Below are 10,073 nucleotides of genomic sequence, written 5' to 3' on the forward strand. Positions count from 1 at the left end.
AGGACGGGGAGGGTGGGCTCGTATCCTCTGGGGCCTTGGTATGGGCTGGTCTCTGAGATTGGAGTCATTTTGGGGGAGCAGTGACAATAGGGATTTTCTGAGGATTAAATTTACCAAATGTCCCTCTTACCCACATCTACTCAGTTCCTGAGCTTGGATGGTGAGCATCAGATAAAAGGCATTAGGGGGGCGCCTGGGTGGCTCAGTTGGTTGAGCATCTGACTTTAGCTCAGGTCATGATCTCGCAGTTCATGAGTTCGAGCCCCACCTCGGGCTCTCTGCTGACAGGTCTGAGCCTGAAGCCTGCTTCGGATTCAATGTCTCCCTCTCTCTCTCTGCCCCTCCCCTGCTTGCTTGCTCTTTCTCTCTCTTTCTCCCTCAAAAATAAAAAATAAACATTAAAAAAAAAGATAAGAAGCATTTGGGAATGAAGAGGAGCCTATTTCATGTTCTGAATCCATATGGGTCCTGAGTTTGGGATTTGCAATGGATTCATCAGGAAACTTGGCAGAACTGATGGGGCACTGAGCCCAGAGAGTGAGCAATGATGCTAGTGAGAGGACTATCTCCCCTCAACCCTGTGGGAAACCTGGAGTGGACCCCTGGACTGAGTCCCATGGCCTGTGTACCCCACCCCAGAGGCAGTTTTTCTTGAGGCTCAACCCACTCTGACATCTTAGAATTATAAAACATTACCCCCAAATTGGCCTCAAGGTATATAGTCTGTTGGGTTAAACCATACAAAAGTGACAACATTCATTTTTTTTAACCAAAACCAGAAATTTCATAGAGTTCAGCCTAGAGTTATACAGAGCAGTAAACTGAGTCCACCGAGGGCCTTCATGTGCCTGACTTTTATAAGGGGTCAGAGGCTGGCATCTTGCTCAGCTGATGGGACCATTTGAGTTAGTCCTTAGAGAGCTTCAGATAAGGGCTGAAGGCACTCTAGTGAGAGGTGATGGTGTCCAATCTGGATAGCACAGAAGTACTTTCCCTTCCATGTGCCTTCTTTGTTAGAACGCTGCTTAAATAGTAAACATGAGAGCAGTCTCCTCAGGAAACAGTCCTGGCATTTCTGTCTGAATCTTCCCTCACCTCGGCCTCACTGCCTGATGGCCAGCTCCTCCCCATAGACCCCAGTGCTGAAGCCTGAGAAGGGCACCACTGTCCTGAGCATCCACTAACCCCCAGTGCCAATGCAGGGCTAGTTAAGTTCTGTCTAAATGGGGGGTGACACGCCTTTTCTGTCAAGGCCTAGATAGTAAATTCTGCAGACACTGCAGGTCTCTGTCACAACTCTCACCTCTGCTGTGCCGACATGAAGGCAGCCATAGACAATATGGAAGCAAAGGGCGTGGGCACTCCAGTAAAACTCTACTTATGGACACCAAAATTTTAATTTCATTTAATTTTCTTGTGTCATGAAATATTTTTATTATTTTGATTTCTTTTTCAACCATTTAAAATTGCAACAGCATTCTTAGCTCTCAGACCACACAAATAAGCTGCAGTCCACTTTGCCAAGGCATACCCAGATGATGGGCTTCAGGGCTGGGTTGATGCCGTGGTGTTGAGATCCAGCGCCACTGAGAGAACAGTCTCCACAGGCAGCAGAGGGACAACATGAGCTGGTTACAGATTTCCGATAAGCAGTTGTCATGTCAGTCCATATTTACACCTGTTTTTAGAATGAAAGCTCTGTGCTCTGTGCAGGGGGAGATTCAGACACTCAACAATCAGTATGGACTTGGGCCATAAACACCCAGAATGGCCATGCTGTGTATGCAGCTTAGCATCTGCTGGCATTGTTCTAGGTGCCTTGTGTGTGTTACCTCCGGTGATTCTTGTAACAACCCTATGAATTTAGTATCCCCATCTTCTTGAAAGGCTAAGTAACTTGCTCGAGATCACACAGCTAAAAGTAACTAGCCAAGCCAGAGATTGAATTCAAGGCTTTCCAGCCACAGAGCCTGGTCTCTGAACCACTTTGAGGAGCATGGTCAGCAGCTGCCCAAGGTGCAACTTGCCCACAAAGGGATCTGGGTGTCTCTGGCTTTAAAACAGTATGGACCGGGGGCGCCTGGGTGGCGCAGTCGGTTAAGCGTCCGACTTCAGCCAGGTCACGATCTCGCGGTCTGTGAGTTCGAGCCCCGCGTCAGGCTCTGGGCTGATGGCTCGGAGCCTGGAGCCTGTTTCCGATTCTGTGTCTCCCTCTCTCTCTGCCCCTCCCCCGTTCATGCTCTGTCTCTCTCTGTCCCAAAAATAAATAAAAAACGTTGAAAAAAAATTAAAAAAAAAAAAAAGAAAAGAAAAAAAAAAAAAAAACAGTATGGACCGTATCACAGCCTTGCCAGGATATCAGCATCTGCCTCTGGATCCTCAGCAATTGATCACCACCCCCTTGTTGGTTCAAGATATACTTGCTGTCCAGACTCCGTCACAGCAGGATCCATTACTGTGAGGTGCGTTCCCCACAGCAAACCCCCAGGCCCTGAGGAGACTGGATTCACACCTTACCTCACATCACACACACACACACACACACCCCACCACCACACCCATACCACACCCCACACACACCAAACACGACACCACACCACATGTGCACATATAGCACATACCACACACACGCACATCCTCAGACATACACACATGCACAACATATACCACACATCTCACACAAATACCACACAGACACCACACATACCACATATCACACATACACCACACACCTCATACCACACCACACACATATACACACCACACACACACACATACCACACACACTTAACATACATCTCACACAAATACCATACTCACACACCAAACACATACCACACCACATATGCACACACACCATATACCATACATACACACACCACACACACATACACACCACACACACACTTCACACACACCATATACCACAGGCACCTCACATCTCACACAAACACCACACACACACACACACACACATAGGCACACACACAGGCACACATGTTCTCTTTCTTTCTGCATTTCCCTCCAAGGAGCCTCCTCCAACTTTGGGCAGCTCTTTCATGTCAGAACCTTCATCCTTCCATAAGACCAACCCCCAGATGCCTATGATTTCTTAATGTGGTTCCCAGTCCCTCTGCCCCAGGTAACAAAGTTGGTGGCTCCTGAGAAAGATAGGCTGAGATATTTCAAAGGTGTTCTCATGTCTCCCCTAAGTTTCTGTTCTCCCTAGATCCCTCAACTTCCAGACTCCTTAATAAAAGGTCTTAAAATACCCTGTTCTACTAAACCATGGAAGTCATGATTAACTAGAAAGATCAGAGAATTACTCTCATTCTGTGAATATTCCATCTAATCAAGGCTTATTGTACCCAGAGACTTTTGGCACCCTGCTTGTCCCCAGCACTCTGTGAAGCTCATTAGTGATGAGAGTTTTCAAAATACAGCCTGAAATGAAACTGCTGCCTAATGAGCCCCCAAATGCCCCCTTCTCTCACCCTGTGCAGCCCCTAGGCTGCCTTGTGTCCTAGGAAGCCCCAGCATGTTGGAGCAAGGGTGTAACAATGGAAAGGCTTAGTCTTCAGGCTGGGACAGCTCCAGAAAGTGCTTGGCCTTGGGCCCTGCAGGCTTGTGAATAAAACTTAGCTCACAGCTGGAGGGGAGCAGCTGTAACAGGAATCCCTGCTATGGAGGCCCTGGGCACTCACTTGCAAGCCACATATCTGCAGAGTGCCTGCCGTGTGCAAGGCCACTTTAAGGTTTGAAGGAGGGAGAGCAGCAAAGGGCAGGTGGGGCTCAGATTCAAGGCTTCCACCACTAGCTCACTGAGGAAGGGGCATCTCTCACCTGGAGTGGCTAGGCTCTGGGTACTACAAGGCTGCCTCTTGCATGTTCTGAGTGTCTCCTATGTACAAACTCCCTGGGATGTAACAGTTTCCCTCCTGAGGATTCAGGAAGACACTGGAAGCGTCTCTCCTAACTGTTCCCAGAGGAAGGAAGTTTGGGCCGCCCAGAGGAGTGAACAATGGAGAACTCCCCCAGGTCTGGTTGGCCAGGCCTGCACGTCAGCTCACTAGAGGCAGGTTCAGCTCTCAGGAGATCTGTAAGAGCCAAACTCACAGGCCTGATGTGTAAACCAGAGTGCCGATTACTAACCCTTCCTCGGGAGCCTAATCCTTGGACCATCTGGACATGTTGTGCCCTATGGACAATGTGCAGGGAGCCACATTTCTGGAGGTTACTTGGGGAACTCATAACAGCAGTATAGTTATGGGATCCAGGAGTACCGTCTAACGTCCCATCTCCCCAGCAGGGATATGCTGACCCTGGGCAGGTCTGGCTGAGTTCTTGGGCCAGCCGCCCTGCACCCATCCTCTGGATGCCTGCCTCCTGGCTCTCTTGAACCTTGGAGAAGTTGCAGAGTGGCTCTGAAATATCGGCACACTTACCTTTTATCATCCATTTCACCCAAATAGGCATCTTCATTTCTTCGAGTCCCAGTTCCCCCATATACAAAGTGGGGATATTAATACGTATCTGATAGTTAAAATATTTGTAAAATGCATAGATCAATACCTGGGAAATTGTGAATTCATAATAAGAGTAATAATAACATATTAAATGACATATATGATTATATGAAATGGTATGACATATACAATAATAAGATGGTGGTGCCCCCAATGTTGCCTGGCACCCCTTCCTCTACTTTTTATTGGCACAGTCTTTTCTCCCATATGTTCACACACTCAGTCTATTTATCCTCACCTCTTACTGGCCTGTGAGTTGTTTGGCTTTGTTAGGATTTAAGTTTTTTTGATCTATTATGTGTCATGGTAGGCAAAACAATGGCTTCCCAAAGATGTCTGTGCCCTGATCCCCCAAACTGTGACTTACATGGGGGACTTACATGGCCTAGAGGAATGAAGGCTGCAGGCATGATAGAAGTTGCTAACCAGCTGACTCTAAAATGGAGAGATTATCCTGGATTATCCAGGCGGGCCCAGTGTGATCACAGAGTCCCTCTAAGGAGAAGAGGAAGGCAGCAGACAGGGTCAAAGTGATGCAGTGTGAGGACTCAACTGGCCATTGCTGGCTCTGAAGATGGAGGAAGCGGCCTTTGGCCAGGAATGTAGACAGCTTCTAAGAGCTGCAAAAAGCAGGGGAATGCATTACTCCCAGACCCTTCAAAAGGAATGCACTCTGGGTGACTACATTGGATGTCTGACTTAACTGTAAGATAAGAAATTATGCCACTAAGTTTGTGGAAATTTGTTATAACAGCAACAAGCACCTAATACATGTGCTGATATTGTAGCTTAGTGTTTGGGGTTTAGGCATACTCTTATTTCCAAGTTCCTAGAGGGAAACTGCTCTGTGATGATCACATCCACCATCTCGGGGGTCACTCGCCCTCAGTAGGCACTGAAGCAAATGCTCTGAAAAGCCTGCCACTCAGAGGGCCTCCCGGTGACCCCTGTTGTCAGGAGGAGAGCAGATGACACAGGAGGAGGACATGCCAAACCTCACACATAAAGCTAATTGCAATATGCAGTGGTAAGAATTCATTCTGATTTTGAGCCTTTTGATTTCCTGAATCTTATGTCTGAAAATTAGCTGTGGTTGACCTAACCTTAACTCAGCACAAGGCAGTCTCTTATAATTTATGACGCCACAGTCATAACACAGGAGTAGCTGCTGTCCTTAACTGTTCATTTGGCCCTTTGTGTCTATAACAGGGAGTATCAATTACTTTCATGCAGCAGGAAAAATAGCTCAGAGTCTTGGAATGATCTGGACAAGAACGTTAAATGCTCGACTCTTATACATTAGGCCCACATCATCCATCTGGGCTCATTAAATCATTGAATTACTCAGAAGCACCAAATTACTTTTTTTTTTTCTAGCAAATTACATTTTCAGAGTTGCTTGTTTGCTTCACATCTGGCAGTTGAGGCAAAAGCCAAAACTTGTGTTTGAAGTCTGAGAAATCATCTCACTCTTTGCCTTCTCATCCTTGGGGAAGAGAAGGAGGCAGGTGTTTGGAGAAAAAGTGGAGGGTGGCAGAGAGCCACAGATAGGGCTGGTGCTGGTCTCTGTAGCCGCACACATGGCCTGAGTGCCGGACGTATGGGAACTGATTTTACAGACTATTCCTACCTCCTCAAGGCCATCTGTCATCGGGGAGTGGCCAGCAAGCAGCCGTTTGCAGAGATTCTGGGCTGAGAGGAAAGCGAGAGGCATACTGTATTTTCTCTCTCCTTTATACCCCCAAAGCCAGCATCTAGAGCCTAGAGAGTTATGAGAACTGGCCCAACCCTCCTATACCTGCAGCCCTTCCAAAGCACTCAGCATGCCTGGCCAGCCCTGGTCCCTCAGCAGTACGAACCCTGCTTGCCTGCCAAGTCAGACTCAGGAGCCACCTTTCTCTCTCCCCCCTGGTCTCAACAACCTGGAATACCTGGGACCGTGAGCTCCCCAGAGTGGAGCCTGGGTCTTCTCTGCCTGTGCATTGTCTCCTCAGCCTTCACAGCACCAATCCCAGATGCCCCAAACCATGGCTTCCCTGTCCTAACCCCAATGGGCCAGCACCCCAGGCCCTCTGAGCAGGTGGTTGAAGGAGAATGAAAACTTGCCTAGAGCTTTCATCTTAATTCTCAAACAATCGCAAGTTAAACATTCACCCACAGAACTTGCTGAAAATCCACACTCCTGGCCCCATTCCCACAGTTTCATCAAGTAGGTCTGGCACAGAGCCAGGATTCTGACCTAGAGGCCCTGAAGTCTACGGCCACATTTGAAGAAATGCTGACATAGGAACTCTTTTGGTTATAATGTCCTGGTTTTCCAAAAGCAGAATATACAGGTCAGAGGCTTCACATTTAGAGCCCCTTGAGGATCCTCAGGACAGCCAGCTGCTTGGGACACCTGGATGATCTCTTTCAGAGGCCATGTGTATGGCTGTGGCTTATGGGGGAGACAGGACCCAGGGGACAGGCCTTCACAGCCGACAGCCCAAGGAAGACTGAGAGAAAAGGAATATCCCACCTTCTTGCCCCAGCCAGTGGGCCGGGACCACAGCCAGGCACTGCCAGGGAAGAGGGGAGCAGCAGGACAGTGCCTCCTGGGGGTGGCCTTTCAAGTCCAGGTCAGGCCCTGGGCCTCTGAGTCCCAGCATTGCCAACCACCCAGTATGTGGTTCCTCCCAGGTTCATCTCCTATGCATGGATGGATGACCCAGTCCCCTAAGGCCTGCTGGTCATCCTGCTCCTGGGCCATTAGTCTGGCCAACGTTCCCCTCCTATGGCCAGTGGCTGACAGCAGGAGCTGAAGTGTACACTGTGGGCTGGGGAGAGGCATTGTTTGCTGGGTGGTTGCTATGGAGCTGCAGGCCCAGATACAGGCACCACTGGACCTCTCCGCGCCAGCTGCCACCAGCCACTGACACCTCTGTGCCTCCGCCTACCCAGTTACTCTGGCTCCCCAGCAGCTCCATCTGACTGACAGCACCACCCCCAGGCCTCCAGATGCCCTCCTGCATGTATGAATAGTGCTCCTGTGTGCAAGTCTTGTCCTAGGCACTGGGCACACCGCAGGGAGCATGGGGTAACAGTTGCTGCTCTGGGGGCTTGCATGCTAGTGTGGGAGACCTGTGCTAAGCACTAAGCATGGTGAACAGGGCCCAGCTGGCTTGTGGAAGGCGGGATTGCTCCAGAGAGAGCATCAAGGAAGTGGCAGGCAAGAGCAGCCCGGGCAAGGGAGTCCTGAGCTGGGGGAGATTGAGGAGTGCACATGTGCTCAGAGAGCAAAGAGAACACAGAAGCCTTTCCCCAACTTTGGCTTCTGTTCTGAGCAGAGGAAGGCTGTGGTCTGCCTATGTTTTCACTGTGTGGTTGCTGACTGCAGAGAACCTGGAGTGGAGCAAGGGTCCAGCAGGGGTCCCAAGTGGGGCAGGCTCCATGACCAGAGAGGAACCCTCCAGATGTGGGTGTAACTCTCCAGATGTAGGCTCTGGAGCGACTTCCAGCTAGGGGTGTTCAGGGATGGAGAGTGGTTGCATCCTCCCGGCTATAAAACCTATCCACAGTTAGGACTTGGACATTGCAGAGAAGCTTCACCTCACATGCCCAGTGGGGTGGGCAGGTCCCTCTCAGCTCCTCCCTCCTCCCCCTCAGCATTGAGGTGCAGGCCCAGTCTAGTGTTGAGCACACCTGCCCCTGAGGAGTTCCCTGAGGGGGCAGGGAGGCACAGCTGGCTGGAGGGTGGGGACAGAAGATTCCAGACAGGCTGAGCAGCAGCGAGGAACATGGGCACCAGGACACATGCTGGTTTGCCTTTGGTGGTGTTTTAGAACATTGACCCTTAGAGTGAGCACAACTTCTTTTTAACCTTCCTCTGAGGCCCGGTGGACAGGTGTGTGGTGTGGGATGTGTGCTTGATCCTGGGGCTCTGGATCCCCAGCCAGCTGCCAGCCAGAGGGTCAGATTTGTCTCAGATTCAGGGAGCTGTGCGTGGCAGCACCCAGTGCCCACCCATGCCCTGGACCTGCCATAGCCATGAGGGGTCCTCAGGGGTCTGTGCTAGGTTAGAGCTCAGGCCCACAGCTCCACTTTGACTCCCCTATGGGAACAATTATGTCTCCAGTTGGATTTTATGTCATGTTGGTCTGAAATGAGGTTCCACAGAGGCCTCAGAGGCTGCAGGGAAGCACCCAGGTTTTTCGGAAATGAGATGTGTAAAAAATTGGGCTTCATTTATGATGTGATTTCATCCAGTTCAGGTGCTAAGGTAAGGAGCACATTTAAAAAGAGTGACCGTTTTACCATACAAGGTCCAGAACAGTTTCACACATCATGTAGGACATCCATTTAAGAGGCGTCCCCCACCCTCCCTGTTCCTCAGACAAAGAAGCTGACACTCCAGAGGTCAGGACAACTAGCCTGGCATCATGCAGCCAGGACAGGACAGAACTGAGGACACAACTAAGTGTCCCGCCCATACCCCAGTGCCTGCCCCAGGACTGAAGTGGCTGTCCCAGGCCCCACCTCAGAGGAGGCCACTGTCCAAAATGGGCTGGAGGGAGAGACTGTCTCTCAGGCAGAAATGTTCCAGCTGCATAGATCGGGCTCCAAAAGGACATGGAGGGGAAATTATTTTTTAATTTTAATTAAAAAAATGAAAAGGTGGTGTAAAAATTAAAATCAAAGTAGAAATTTTTAAAAGTGGGGGAAGTAACCCCAAATTATAATAATTACACCAGATGGGGAAAAGGAAAGGAAGAACAAAGAGAGAGACCTTGCTAGCAGGCCCTGGGGTGTCATCCTCCAGCCTAGGGTCAGACTCACCCAATGTGGTATCTGTTTCCCCCCCCCACCAGGTACCGCGTGGTGGTCTCTTACCCTCCCCAGAGCGAGGCAGAGATCGAGCTGAAGGAAGGTGACATTGTCTTTGTGCACAAGAAGCGTGAGGACGGCTGGTACAAGGGGACCCTGCAGAGGAATGGCCGCACCGGTCTCTTCCCGGGAAGCTTCGTAGAGAGCTTCTGAGGACACACTCTCCACACCCCACTCCCCAGGCATGAAGGCTCCCTGGGATCCCCAGGGCACAACAAGGGAAGTCAAGGCTGTCCTGAGGGTCCCAGGTCCCTTTCAAGGCTCCTGACATGGCCACCCTGGATGGGGGTGGGAGCCCACAACCCCCAACCAAGAGCACACCCTGGGGTTGTTCTCTGACAAAATGCTTCCCTCTGCGTAAACTGTAAAGAAATATCTTTGAAAAGAGAAGCTGCTGATGCGGGTTGATTTGCTCTGTGACTTACTGCTAAGCTGCAGCATTCTTGTTTGCTGCCTATGCAAGGCCGAAAGCTGCAGAAGGGCTGTGGGGGTTGGGTGGTGGGCATGGCACCCAGGGCGTTTGAAGATTGTCTTTATGGGTTGCCCTGGGCTTCTTGGGGGGGGGGGGGGTCCAGATTGCTCCATCACCTCTCTATATACCTCAGTCACCTGCCACCTGGCCACTCAGCAAGGGTGTTCCTGGCCCAGGGCCTTTGCTGTGTCCCCAGAGTCCCTGGGGAAGCC

General features: G+C 50.4%; 1 protein-coding gene and 1 long non-coding RNA gene across 2 annotated transcripts in view; one reads left to right on the top strand and one right to left on the bottom strand.

The window, feature by feature from the left end:
* SH3RF3 (SH3 domain containing ring finger 3) overlaps positions 1-9,779 on the top strand; it is a 373,186-nt gene extending 363,407 nt beyond the window's left edge. Inside the window, exon 10 of the mRNA XM_078444321.2 lies at positions 9,374-9,779. Coding sequence (XP_078300447.2) covers positions 9,374-9,542 — 169 coding nt within the window. The 3' untranslated portion in view covers positions 9,543-9,779. The remainder of the gene's footprint in view (positions 1-9,373) is intronic.
* Positions 8-7,522, bottom strand: LOC132663896 (uncharacterized). The gene is made up of 4 exons (XR_009603315.2): positions 7,045-7,522; positions 6,157-6,218; positions 4,446-4,533; positions 8-1,678 (listed from the first exon to the last, which is right to left on the bottom strand). It is a non-coding gene; the product is annotated as an uncharacterized LOC132663896 (long non-coding RNA).
* Positions 9,780-10,073: the final 294 nt, after the last annotated feature.

This window comes from Panthera onca, chromosome A3, assembly GCF_046562875.1.
Source record: "Panthera onca isolate mPanOnc1 chromosome A3, mPanOnc1 haplotype 2, whole genome shotgun sequence".
NCBI classification, from domain to species: domain Eukaryota; kingdom Metazoa; phylum Chordata; class Mammalia; order Carnivora; family Felidae; genus Panthera; species Panthera onca.